This window comes from Bos javanicus, chromosome 17 (assembly GCF_032452875.1).
Source record: "Bos javanicus breed banteng chromosome 17, ARS-OSU_banteng_1.0, whole genome shotgun sequence".
NCBI classification, from domain to species: Eukaryota; Metazoa; Chordata; class Mammalia; order Artiodactyla; family Bovidae; genus Bos; species Bos javanicus.
In genome coordinates this window covers 47,138,046-47,152,061 of record NC_083884.1, presented here as the reverse complement: position 1 = coordinate 47,152,061, position 14,016 = coordinate 47,138,046, and the positions used below count along the sequence as shown (strand labels likewise).

Here is a 14,016-nt window from a genome sequence, read left to right as displayed (position 1 = left end):
TACTAAGGCGCTGAGCCAGGATTGGCCAAGATTCCCAAGTGCCCTACTCCTTCAGCTACTTATCCTTCCTGTAACCAGCCTAGCAGACTCTCTAAACAACGCTTCTTAAACTGCTCAGGGGGGTTGGTTAAAACGCAGACATCTGTGCCCCATCCCGAATTTCTGCTCTAGCAGGTCGCAGGCAGAAGCTGAGGATCTGTGTTCTATCGAGTTCCAGGGTAATGCAGATACTGAAGGTCTGGAAAGCACACACTGGGTCTGGGAAGCCCACGTTGAGAACAACCCAAGAGTGAGGAAAGTCATCATCAGTTCTACAAATTCACGGCCAAACTCAGAGTTTTGGAAAAGGCTCAAAACCCTGTTTGGAGAGACAGTTCATCTCCCTTCTTCCCCAGGTGGCTGCCTGCAGGAAGAACAAGGAAGGGCCCCTCCGCTGCTGGAGAAGCCACTGCCCGCCCATGACACAGGATAGCAAGGGGCCCACTCAGGTGCAAGGCGTGAATACTGATGACCCACGGAATTCCGGGCTCTCGGCAGTGCAAGCACGCGGCTGGCCCGAGGGCAGAATCATCCTGACAGTTCTCCTCCCCGCGGTCATCTGAATTCACAGAACATCCTTCCAGCCTGAGAATGGAAGCCGGCTTTGCTGGGCTCGCTCATCACTCATGGCGGACAGAACCCTGGGCCCCAGTGCCTGGATTAAAGTGTCTCCCTGGGGCAGAACTCCCACGAGCAGCTCCTTGGCTCCCCCCTCCCCAGGGAGACCCGGGCACCCACGACTGCATCAGAAGCTGCCCATGTTCAGAAGAAGAGGGAGATGGAGCTGGCCCAGGGGCGCACGGCCGGTCCACTCATGGGAAAAAACTTCACCAAGCACATGGGAGGGGAGGACATCACTCGCTAAAATACCTGCATGCTGTCCAGCGTGTTCTGGGTGAAGAGCAAAGCAAAACACAATGACGGGAAGACGTGGTGAATAAAAGAAAACCCAGGTTCTCAGCCCATCTGCGTGGCCCTCTCCGTTTTCCCAACCAAAGCACGTTACATCCGTCCCCCACGTGTCAGGGCCTGCACCCCTCACCAGCGCCGGGTGACGTGACCTCAGCGGGGCTGTCACAGAGCAGCAGCTCAGAAGGCAGATTAAAACAACACAGACCATCAGATCGATGGGCTTGGGGTGAAGGGAAGGAAAGAAGCTGGACTTCCAGCCAGGAGACTATGCAAATCAAACTGCGGTGGGCGATCCTGCGAGGGGAATGAAATGCTGTTTCAGGGAGATGTATGGCCATTGGGACGTCTGTTTCCACTCTCTCAGGTTATATATTTTCCCACCTGCTATTTATCACTCCCAGCCCTCCAGATATTCATTAGCTAATGGATGCTTTCAAAAAAATCAATTTTAATATATATGATGATAATGATGAAACCGTTTCCTGGGGGAGGAATAGATTTTAAAAGGCAATGTAAGAGATGCACATATTCTGTTTTAAGTGGTCACGCAGCTGCCCTGGGGGACAAGAGACAAGGTCATCTTAAAGAGGACAGGCGCTTCCCTTATGCAGAGACACAGGCCCAGGGGAGAGGCCCTCCTGGCCTTTCTGGATGGAACAGAACTAGGGGAGGAGCGCTTGTGGGGCCACCCCACGCTGTGCAGCCACCCCTCCTGCTGTTGTGTCTTGACTGAGGGGTCAGTAATTGGGGGACCTCTCTCTTCAAAAGGGAGATTCCTTATGTCCATTTATTATACATGAGGCATGCAGACTGCAAAGGCCCCCCAGGGGACCCCAGGAGTTTCCTCCATTCCCGAGGATATGGGAGGCCACCAACTGGAGGCAGAGGGTGATTCTGACACGTCACCTGCCTCCTGCCAAGCCCCCAGCATCAGAGCCAGTGAGAAAGGCCTGCAGGTGGCTGGGGAGGGTGACTCCTGCTGTGCTCACGGGGACAGTACCTGTGGCCGCGCCTCGACCGTGTTCACTGCTGCAACTCCCTTCGCTGTCCTTTCTCTAAATCTGCAAATGCCTCCCCGGAAGCCAGGTATTTCCTCAGGCTTGGCGCTATCCTTTAAAATACCCCCATTCACCTGACACCCGTAGGAATGATCCACTTCCCTTTCTCCTGTAAGGAAGCAGGCTCACCCTCCCTGCTTCCCATTCAATCAGAGGAGAGCAGAGCACCTCTGAGACTCACAGTTCTGATGCTGGCTGTGTGGCCACAGGAAAACTGCTTAACCTTTCTGGGCCCCACTTCCTCACATGTAAAAATGGGACTCATAATGATACTGATCTGATGGTCTGCTTGCATGGACAACACGGGAGGATGTGTAAACGGCAGGAGTAATGGGTACCCAGTGGGCACTCAGTAAAGGTCGGTTACGACTTCTACAAAGCATTAACACAGCATGCCCTGAGCTCACCCACCCCCGGGGAAGAAAGCCAGCAGGGCTGGCTCACTTACCTCTAGCAACTGCACCGCACCTTCATGTTCTTTCTTAGCTTCAACCTGAGCCTTTTGGATGATGAAAAAAGACAGAAGAGTGAACGTTTACAGTGGGAAAAAGGCAGCAGAATTAGAGATTAATGTCGAAGTTATCAGGGAGTGTGGGTCATTGATATTCATTCCTCTAACAAGCCCCAACATTCTCAGGGTCTAAATCAGTTCTCATTTTTTTCCCCTTCCTTTGGGCAAGATGGAATGGATTGGGGTTGGGCTTGACGCTCTTTGTAAAAACTGAAAAGCACCCCCTCATCTGGCAGAGAATGGAGAGGCTGGTGAGATTGGGCTGCTGCACGAGGTGGTAAAGAGCCCACCTGCCAATGCAGGAGATGTAAGAAAAGTGGGTTCGATCCCTGGATTGGGAAGATCCCCTGGAGGAGGGCATGGCAACCCACTCCAGTATTCTTGCCTGGAGAATCCTATGGACGGAGGAGCCTGGCGGGCTGCAATCCATGGGGTCGCAAAAGTCAGACACAACTAAGCACATGATAGAGAAGAAAGAATCCACCTGCTAAACTGAGATTTACATTCAGGATTCTCAGCTCTGGAGGAATATTTTCTCCAGGTGGCTGGAGAATAATAAAGAGAAGAGTTGGATGTCATAAATAAGCCAGTGAGAGCTGTCTTAACAGCTTCTACTTCTCACTTGAAAATTTCCATTAGTCGGAAAGAGGGAAAGGCTTGGCTTCCCCAGTACGGACTAAAAGCGAGAAGTAGCCTGATATTTCCATAGTGTTCATTCATATGCATTTCATTCTCACATATTTCCAATGAGGCTTTTAAGAGCTGGGGAAGTGAATAGAACCCAGCAAATTAACTCAACCATTCTTGAATCCAGCTCAGTCTTCAAAAGCTCAAAATTGTTCCTTTCAAAGCAAAAACAAGAGCGACAATAAATCATGAAATGGGGTTGGAGGGGGGAGACAAAACAGCTAGAGAACATACAGAGATTATATAAATAACACCACCATTGAGCCACTTGAGTCAAAGATAGTTTTCAACTGGCAGAATGAAAAACAACCAAAAACCCCATCACAGGCTGTTAAAACACAGCCAAGCTGGCAGTAACAACTTCGTTTCTGGCTTCAAGTACAAATCAGGAGTTCGTTTTCGTAGGCTACTGGCAAGCTGGGCCATTTGGGCAATCAGAATAGATGGCTAAAATTAACAGTTAAAATTGGCAGTGCTGAATTCTTGCAGAATCTAGGTGACAGCTTCAGCGAGGCTCATTTTGGGGGCCACTGCCAACACATGGGGAAGCTGAGACCTTCATGGTTTCCTACAGAACACATTAGACTTGAGAGGGACTGACTCCTAGGGAGACCCACAGTCCTACGGTCAGAAGAAGGGGCTTGTCATCCAGGGATGAAATGTCCAGGGGGTGAGTTAACATGGCAGCAAACACATCTATTTCAGGGGGAGGGGTAGCTGTTCAAAAGGGACATAGATTTCCTGCTGCCAAAGCTTTGGACGTTTGGCTGGGACAGACCGGCATGTAACATTCAGAGTAATAAGCTCCCAGGCACCTTGGTGACGGGGTTGGGAGTATGGATGCTGGGTGGGATGAGATGAGAGTGGGTGGGGGTCATTTACAGGCGCTGTTAATATCAACTCCACAGAAAAGACAGTGAGATTCATGGAACTAAATGTACAGATCCTCAAATCAGGTCCCCGGGTTCCACAGAGCTGAGGAAGTCGTGAGCACTGATCAGTATCCCAGGCATGCATCGCGGGAGAAATCAACACACTGAATGAACTCAGAAGGTCAGCTTGAGATGTCCCTGTTACCCACACACAGCAACTAAATCCAAAACATGCAAGGGAAGCATTTGACATGGAGGCAAAGCAGTTTTATGAGCTGCAGGGTAAGTTTGGTTTCTAATAGCAGTGAGCATGTCAATAATGGCCTTAAGCCTGGGAGCCTTCGTTTCCCGCACGGGAGGAATTTAAAACAACAGTAGCATTTGCAGATGAATTTTAAATGTGGACAATTTTGCTCATACACTGAGATTATAACTGCTACTTGTAATAAGATGAGGATGTAACCCACACAGGAAAAGGAAGCAGTTAGAGCGACTGGACTCTGCTCACTGGTTCCCTAGAGAGACACTAGGGTTCTGGTGTCAGGCCTCCAGGGGACCTGGACCATGCTGTCTAACCTCAGGTTCTGCATCTGTGAGGGGACCTGCATCCCACAGGTTACAGTGAGAGCTTATTGCTGTCACCACTCATACATTCAATAGACACTTACCAAGGATGGCCTGGAACTTACCATCAGTTATCCTGGTAAAGTTACAGGACCAATTGATGGAGTCTTACTAGGTCTTTCCTGCATTTATTCATTCATTCATCCGTATTCATTCATTCAAAGTTCCTGAGTATCTCTGTTCATTCATTCATTCATTCAAAGTTCCCAAGCATCACTTGTTGAGTACCTGCTCTGTGTCAGGCAATGTCCTGGGAGTGCAGACACTCCACTTGGGATGCAGAGAACAGGCAAAGCGGTACAACAACGAGCAAGTGGCATCACTAAAGGGGGTGAGTGGCAGAGAACGCCAGAGCGGGGGTGATGAAGTCCATTCAGGCAGGGCAGCCGGACAGAGACTCCCATGACAACAATAAGCCAGCTCTGTCATTATTTTGGGGGCCAGGCATTCTCAGGGAAGAGCAGAGAGGGGGATGTTTGGGTCACAGAGAGGAGGCCAGTGTGGCTGCAGGAAGGGCGACAGGGCAGGAGGAGTCAGAGGTGGTCAGGGTTTTAAATAAGATGACAGATGTCTGCCTAGTACCGGGCCCAGAATATGCTACACTGAAAGCAAATGTTCATGTTGTAGCTTTTATTATCACTGTCATTGTCCATAGCCTATATTCACAGCCTGGCTCACTGCTGTGTTCTTAGCCATCACACAGCCGACATGCGATGCTCAAGGACTGTTTGCCGAATGAATGAAAGTGAGGATTCTCAGTCAAGCTCCTGGTTCAGTGATCTCCATGAAGCAGCTGTCCTGTGGAAAAGTCCTCGTAGACAGGACTCTATCTGCTTGGACTTCTATTTTTTTTTAAGCTTACATCTCCACCAGCTACCAGAAATAAGGGTTGGCCAATGGTCTTATCTCACCTTGACTCCCACTAGAATAGCCTTGGGCAGCTTGATCATTCATCCATTCTTCAACTCAACAGGTGTTCTCACCTGCCCACTATTTCCCTCGCTCCTCCCAATCACCATATTGAGCAGAGGGAAGAGCTGAACTTCCAGGGAGGAGGGAAGAGGTTCCCTGGAGAAAGTTCTGACATCAGCTAGGTCCCTGAAAGCCAGGACCTTCCTTAGGGTGGCCAAGTCCAGAAGTGAAGCTGAAACCACAAAGCGATCTGCAAGGACTACACAGTAGCAGAAAACCGCTTACAATTCATGAGAAGATAAACCTCTGGCTTCCTTACACACATGCTGTCCATATTTGAGGATCTGGGAAGAAGCAAATCCCACAAAGTACAGAGTGGTCAAGGGAATTCCTAAGATGATGGTGAAGGGCATTTCTAGACCCAGTGTAGCATCCAGCCTCTGGGGCAACCAGCCTGGACTGGAAGATGAGGCCGGGCTCCAGGCAGGATGTCTCAGAGGAAAATGGAATGAAAACATCCCCTGAGGAGTCTGGTTGACTTGAGAGAAATTTTAACACTCTGGCAGAAAGTTTGGGAATAAGAGAGTGATGAGCACACAGAAGACTGAGCAAACACACAGAAAGAGGCAACTGACTCCAGGGGAAAAGGAAAGGCTGTACCAAAAAGGAAACACTGCCCTTTGCAGAGCCTGGCAAGATGTGCAGAGCACACCTTGCTGAGGATGGAATGGACTTCAGCTTGGGACAGGACGTTTGAGATCATCCAAGCTGGACAACCAGTTGGACAAAAGAAGTGGGGTTCAGTGGAATCCAACTTGGAGATCCACATGTGGGAGTTGGCACACAGATGGCATTCACACCCACGGAACCAGACAAGGTCATGGAGGGAGCAGTGGAGGTCAAGAAGAGATGTGGGAGATTCCCGGGTGGCTCAGTGGGAAAGAATCTGCCTGCCAATGCGGGAGACACGAATTCCATCCCTGATCCAGGAAGATCCCACATTGCTGCAGAGCACACAAGCCTGAGCACCAGAATTATTGAGCTCGTGCTCTAGAGCCTCAGAGCCACCACTTCTGAAGCCCATGCACCCTAGAGCTCATGCTCCAGAACAGGAGAAGCCACCACCACGAGAAGTCCAAGCACCACAACCAGAGCAGCCTCCGCTCACTGCAGCTAGAGAAAGCCCTTGTGCAGCAAGGAAGACCCAGCACAACCAAATAAATAAAGAAAAAAATTTTAAAAAGAGACGTGGATGGCAGGCAGAGCCTTGAGGATGCTTAGAGGGCTTCTGTGAGGAAGGAGAAAACTGGGAGAGTAGGATCCTGGAAGCCTAGGGGTTGGGGAGAGAGACCCTCTCAAAATGTGTCTCTGGGTCAAAGAGGAAGAGGGCAGGACACTAACCACTGAGCAGGACGTCCATGCACGGGTGACTTAACAAAAGCCATGGCATTGGCGAGATGAAGCTGGGTCCCACAGGAGTGCATTCAAGAAATCCTGTACTGGGATTTGCAGCAACACGGATGCAACTTAGAGATGATCATACTAAGTGAAATAAGTCAGACAGAGAAAGACAAACACCATATGATATCACTTATATGTGAAATCTAGAATAGGACACAAATGAACTTACCTATGAAACAAAAACAGACTCAAGGACATAGAGAACAGAAGGTGGTTGCCAGGGGAGAGGAGGATTAGGGGAGGGACGGATTGGGAGTTTGGGGGGAGCAGATGCAAACTACTATGTATAGAATGGATAAACAGCAAGGTCCTACTGTAGAGCACAGGGAACTATAACAATCTTCTGGGATAAACCAAAATGGAAAAGGATATTATAAAAAGAATATATATATAGGTGTATAACTGAATCACTTTTCTGCACAACAGAAATTAACACATTATAAACCAACTATGCGTGTGTGTACTAAGTCACTTCAGTTGTGACTCTTTGTGACCCCATGGACTGTAGCCCACCAGGCTCCTCTGTCCAGGGGATTTTCCAGACATGAGTACTGGAAAATACTCATGTACTTTCCAATACTTTCCAGTACTGAAAATATACGAGTACCCACGAGTGGGTTACCATGCTCTTCTCCAGGGGTTCTTCCTGCTCCAGGGGTCAAACTTGTATCTCTTAAGTCCTCTGCGTTGGCAAGCAGGTTCTTTACCACAACGCCACCTGGGAAGCCACACATCAACTATACTCCAATAAAAATAAATAATGGGACTTGTAGTCAATGGGACTGCAGACAGCTTCTAGGAACTATCCACGTTGCTATCTCATGATAACCAAACTGGAACTCAGGGCGCTCTGGTGACTTTTATTATGATAGAGGGACAAGGGCTAGAATTCGGCCTTCCATAGGATATGAGCATTTCTATAATAGGTGTCTGCCACTCATTTCAACTTCACCCCATATAAAGTCATTGTCCTCATCAGTCTTCATTCTGTGTTTCCTTTATGGCATTTCCCTGATCTGAACTTCTTTAGTTCTTCATGACTTGTTCACTTACTCTCACTCGGTAAGCCAGAGGTCTTGTCCGACTCTGCACTGCATTCCTGGTTTCCAGAACAATGGCTGAGCAGCCGACACACAGGTGGAAGCTAGCAAACGTGTGCTGATGAGTGAATGAATGAGCGAGTGAACCGGACGGCAAATGTAGCACGAGGGCTGTCCGTGCTGGAACTCGAACACAGACGCGAACTCTGGAAAGAACTCACCAATCTCGTTCCACTCAAGTCTCAACCTTTCTAATACTTTTTTATTTTAAAAATCAGAGCTCTAAGAAATTACAAGGTTTGTGCATTCATCCTTCATTAGATTTTCTTCCTCTGCTTCCCCCCACCCACCTCCCGATGAAGCATGAGTGTGTCCAAAAGAGAGGCAAGGATGAATTCAGGGGGAAAAAAAGCAAAAGCAAAGGAAGTTGGATGATGCCCAAGAGAGACACTGGGAGCTGAATAAGGGACTTGGCTCTAGTGCACTTTCCTCGGCATCAAGTGTTTCATAGATAAAACTCCAGGCTAAAAGAGAAGGACGCTCTGGTAAGAAAAGCCAACCTGTCACCCTTGCTGGACAATATTTGTATTTCTGTCCTGGATGCTCCCAGCCTGGGGATGTGGCTTTCAGGGATGCAGTGAAGGAGTGTAGGTACCAGGCACCGGAAGGTCCCTCACGTATGGAAAGAGGGAGAAGACAGGAGTAATATCGGTGTCTGCATCCCAGCAATATCCTTTCTGGACAGCATCTAATGAAATCTTGCTTCTCAGCGTACCAGCCAACTTATTATGACAGGTAATAAGGACTGTGACAGTCTCTATCGCACCAGCATAATGAAATCTATCCTTAGCATGAGGTCTCCACAAATGATTAGGAAAACAGCATCAGAAGTTATCTGCTTGATGCTACACGCTCTGCTAATAAACTCGGGAGAAGAAAAACACTCCAACAGATAGGGATCTCCAGCCAGATAAGGCTAGCCACTGAGTCCTTTATTTGAGATCAAAGACCTGGAGGGGCTGGCTGGGGGTGGGGGCGTCACCGATGGAGGAGGAGGGTGCCGGCTGCTCATCCCAGTGAAGGGAGGCATAACTGGGACCAGCATCTGCATCAGTGGTCAAGCTGGGTCCTGCCTGGAAGGGCTGGGCTGCCTTCCCATGGGTGGGGGACACAGGGCTTCAGGATTGAAACCCAATGAGAAATATACACAGGGACCCGAAGCCTCATGGTTCTGAAGGAGGGGTCCCCAGATTCATCTGGACAGAGACAGGAAGAACAAGGCTGCTGATTAAGGATGCTAACTTTCGTGGTCCCCAAACCACCCCAGGTGCCATGGGAATACACCTTCTGAACTGCTTGGTCCCCTCCGCTCGTCCCCTTCTCCCTCCCTCTGGTTTCTGTCCTTTGTTCTTCCTACCATTTTTTCTGTCCTTACTCCTCTCCTTTGCTTTCTTCTTTTTGTGTTCCCTCTCTCTTTCTCCCTCTCTTGTCCTTGATCATGCTACATATATTGCCCCAAAACTTGATTTGCTCACTTAATAATACATCATGTAAATCCGAAGAGATGGCATCTATAAACAGAATTTCTTCCTCCCAGTGTGGTCATGCTGCTCTGTGGTATGGATGCCCCACAGTTCACACAGCCTCGCCCTCGGATGGGCATTGGATTTAATCTTGTTACCTATGCCCACACAGCAGGATCCAAGTCGAACCAAACCAAAACTGGTTCCTGTATTTGTTACGGGTATACTCCCAGAACAGAAGGTTGCAGGGTCAAAATAGACCTTTAGTTCTCAAGGATGCTGTCAGTCACTTAGCCCCAGAGATAAAGCAATTCACACCCCATTTTAATAACCCACAGGCGTGTCCTTTTCCCTACAATCTCACCAGCATCAACTGTTAGAGCTTTTCCTTTGATTTTTGCAGCTTAGAATATAATCACAAGTTAACTGAGGAGAAACTAGAGCACACGGGGAATCTTTCCACACCAAGAAGTCATTCCCGAGCGTGTGAGAAAAGGCTCGGGAGAGCAGCCAGCCACCCACACTCCAGGTCCCCAGCGCACTCCCTGCCTCCTCCCAGGCCCCCAGCCCCAGCCCAGCTCACCTTCTGCAGGAGGTCAATTTCCTGCTGCTTGGCGTTGAGGATGGCCAGGGCTTGTTCATGCTCCAACTCCAGCTGCTGCCGCCGTTCTGCGGCCTCTCGCATGTGCTGGGGAGGCAGGGGGAGACACACAGGTCAGGTCAGCCCAGCGCCCTGCAGGGAGCCGCGTCCTGGGTTCCCCCACAGCCAGCCGGCTCCCCGGTCTGACTCACCGCCTGCATCCCAGCTTCTCCCCAGGGCGGCAGGATCAGCCAGGGAAATCCTCACACCCACAAGCCTTCCTCCCCTGTTTGCGCGTTTTCTGTTTTACGTGCCAAGAGCACGTGAGCGGAGCTGCAGGTTCCTGTGTGGAGGTGAATCTCTCTTCTCTGTTTGAAAAAATCCTCTCTTTCTCCGCCCCCGCTGCCACCCCCAGGTCTTCTGCAAATACCAGCCAAGATGCATGGCTCTTTCCCTAGATAGGGCTACTGTTTCAAGCTTCTTACCACCATGTAACTGCTGTCACCCACAATAACCACAGGAGTGAGGTAATGTAACTGGCCCCATTCTACAGATGGGAAAACTGACATGCAGTTTTCCTTGTTTGACACACACGCTAAGTGGCAGTCGGGCATTCAAATCTGACACTTCTATGGAGCTTCCGAATCTCAGGGTTTGGGCCTGTCTGATCACTCTGGTGAAGTGGGGTGCTCAGCCCCCCACGAGTCCAAATGTCCCTTCATTGGTCCCTCTGCAAATGCCCTCCCGAGGCAGGCGGTCCCAGGGCTGGGCCCTTCCTCTAACCAGAGCATCTTCTCCCTGCTCTGATGACCTCTTGTCACCCAAAGTCATCCCCCAGGAAAAGCCATCAGTGGGCATCAGAGAACACGAGGACCTCCTTACCCCTAACAGTGACCACCTGTGAACCCTGGTGGGGAGGAACCATGCGAAATGACACCATGCAGAAAAAAGGCACAGGTGGGACCAACTTTCACACAGGCAGAATCTCGTGGAAGATTTCACGGGAAACCATCTGAATTTAGCTTCTTTCTTCACCTTCCTCCCCCCTCCCCCTCTCCTCCCCTCTCCTTTATTTCTCCCGCCTTCCCTTCCTTCTTTCCTCTTTCTCTTTTTATAATGAGATTTATGTGGCTCAGCAGTAAAGAATCTGCCTGCCAAGGCAGGAGACGCAGGTTAGATCCCTGGGTCGGGAAGATTTTCTGGAGGAGGCCATGGCCACCCACTCCTGTATTCTTGCCTGGAGAATCCCATGGACAGAGGAGCCTGGGGGGCTAGAGTCCATGGGGTTGTAAAAGAGTCAGACACGACTTAGCGACTAAACAACAGTAACAACAAATGCCAAAGGTGATTTAGCAGTCAACATTTTAAACATTGGGATCCTTCACGTAGAAGTCCGGATTCCTTCAGAAAAGGGAAGATTTAGCTCCGTGTCTCACCTGGAGGAGCTGGCAGAGGCTGGTCCCTGAGCACGCGCCTGCTGCTTGTCTGCTGCCCCTGCAGACCAAGCCTGTCCTTCCAGTGGCCTGACAGCTGAGGCTGTGTTCACGTTATACAGATGGGAGACATCTTAATATAATGGGGCTCTGCTGAGCTGTGTTTAGTCATTCAGTCGTGTCCAACTCTGTGACGCCATGGGCTATAGCCTGCCAGGCTCCTCTGTCCATGGGGATTCTCCAGGCAAGAATACGGGAGTGGGTTGCCATGCCCTCCTCCAGGGGATCTTCTCAACCCAGGGATCAAACCCAGGTCTCCCGCATTGCAGGCAGATTCTTTGCCATCTGAGCCACCAGGGAAGCCTGATACAATGGGGAGGGGACCCTAATGTACTTTCCTCCTTGGCTTGAATTTGTTGGTGATTGTTATTATTTATTACTTTAAAATTTTACCATTTTAATTCTTTTACTTATTTTTATCCCCTAGCCTGGGGATGGGGGCACAGAGAGATAAGGGCAGAGAGGCAAATTCTATGCTTTTCACCATTTTTCCCAAGTCCATTCCACCTGCTACCACCAAAAGCTCTTTTCTTCCAGGAACGATCTTGTCACTCTGCCAGTTTAAACTGTGAATGGGGAGGTTTGGGGGGTTCATGTCCCAAAGTTTTGTGGTTCATTTGTATTAAGAAGTAAAGTCTTCCTGCCTTCCATGTTGCACGCATTACATGTGTGGTGACATCACAAGCTGGCTTTGTCTCCCATTTTGGGCTAAACAACCTTACAGCCCCTCTGCTGTCTTAGTTTGATGGAAAGCTGCAATTACAGTAAGTCCCCTGAAATGTCAAAGTTGCCAGTGTGCCCCTGTTATGCTGGACGACTGTACTTTTCAAGGTATTGTACTGTAAGATTAAAAATGTTTTCTTTAATTTTTGTTCACTTTTTAAATGTATTATTGTATTTTAAGTATTATAAACCTATTACAGCACAGTACTATATAGCCAATGGTGTTAGTTGGGTACCTAGGCTAACTCTGTTGGACTTAGGAACAAATTGGACTAACAAACATGCTCTCAGAACAGAACTCGTTCGTATATATAAGGGAGTTACTATAGTCAGCCCTTCAGCGGAGGAGTGGTGGTTTCACTGTTGCTATGGAAACTCGGGATCCTGGGAAGATAGGACCCCCCAAATATGAACAAAATCCCTTGAAATGTGGAAATGGGCATGACTGTCGATGACTATAACCTGCCTGAGTTGGGGCTGGAATGCGTCATTCATGTCTATTTGTGGACAGGAGGAGAATCAGCACACATCCATCTTTTTGCATCCACTCCAGTCTCCAGCCTTCCTGGTCTCACCAAGTCTCGCCTTCCTGAGCGGGAGAGGGGTTATTTGCCTGTAGACCCCCAAGAGCCAATGTTGACCATGGCTCTCCTGGCCCTGCGGAGTTCTCGGATTACCAATTTGGGTCCAGAAATTGCTAATGATCTCTAATGACATGCTTGAACCCCACTGTCCACTATCAAGCCACTGATTCCCAAACCAGCAGTACAAGGTACCAGCATTTTCAGAACACTGAGAAAGACCAACCACCAGAGCCTCTGAAGACGTAAGGAATTCTCTGAGCTTCCAAGAAGCTTTGGAAATTCTTCCACAAACACTGCTCACTGACTCAGAGGGATATTACTTTTGTCTGGTATTGTATTTCTTCTTAAAAGCATCAGAGTTCATTAACATTTATTCTCTACCAACATTCATGGGATTGTCAAGACGGTTGATGGGACTGTGTGTGTTAGGCTCTTCATTCTAGAAAGGAACATTTCTTTCCATTCCTTCATTCATTTTCTTCTTCTATGTATTTGTTCATTCAACCAACATTTATTGGGAAACTATCACATGCCAAGAAACTAGGCCTACAGAACAACAGGATTCTGCCTTCATGAATGGGCATTCAAATTGGGAGAGTGGATAAGAAAGGGGTTATGCAAGCCAATAAACAAAGACACGTCAATTGCAACAAGAAGTGTTAGGCTGAACCACTTAAGTTGACATTGAAGCATCTTTGACTTATAAGACTGTCTATTCACATAGCCTAATCCTATGATGCAATGTCAGTCCAATGCTGTAAAGAAAATTCATTCACTCATTCATTTATTCAACAATTACCAAGTATCTGTCATGTGCCAGTTGCCACTCTAAGTTCTGAAGGTGATAATGATGAAAACAAACACAAAACCAGCTCCCTTGGAGCTTACACTCTGGAGGGAGAGACAGACTCTATTCACATGCATTAAACAACATGAAGTGTGTCAGGCGGTCCTAAGTGTTACAGAGAAAAATATGGTGTGAGATGAGAGGGTGGGT

The 14,016-nt window shown here is 48.7% G+C and overlaps 1 protein-coding gene across 10 annotated transcripts in view; it reads right to left on the bottom strand.

The window, feature by feature from the left end:
• Positions 1–14,016, bottom strand: part of RIMBP2 (RIMS binding protein 2) — a 325,711-nt gene that overhangs the window by 73,128 nt on the left and 238,567 nt on the right. For all 10 annotated transcript variants that reach the window (XM_061384505.1, XM_061384508.1, XM_061384509.1 and 7 more), the window contains 2 exons: positions 10,223–10,327; positions 2,458–2,508 (listed from right to left, as the gene is read on the bottom strand). In XM_061384505.1, the coding sequence (XP_061240489.1) occupies positions 2,458–2,508; positions 10,223–10,324 (153 nt within the window). In that variant the 5' untranslated portion in view covers positions 10,325–10,327. The remainder of the gene's footprint in view (positions 1–2,457; positions 2,509–10,222; positions 10,328–14,016) is intronic.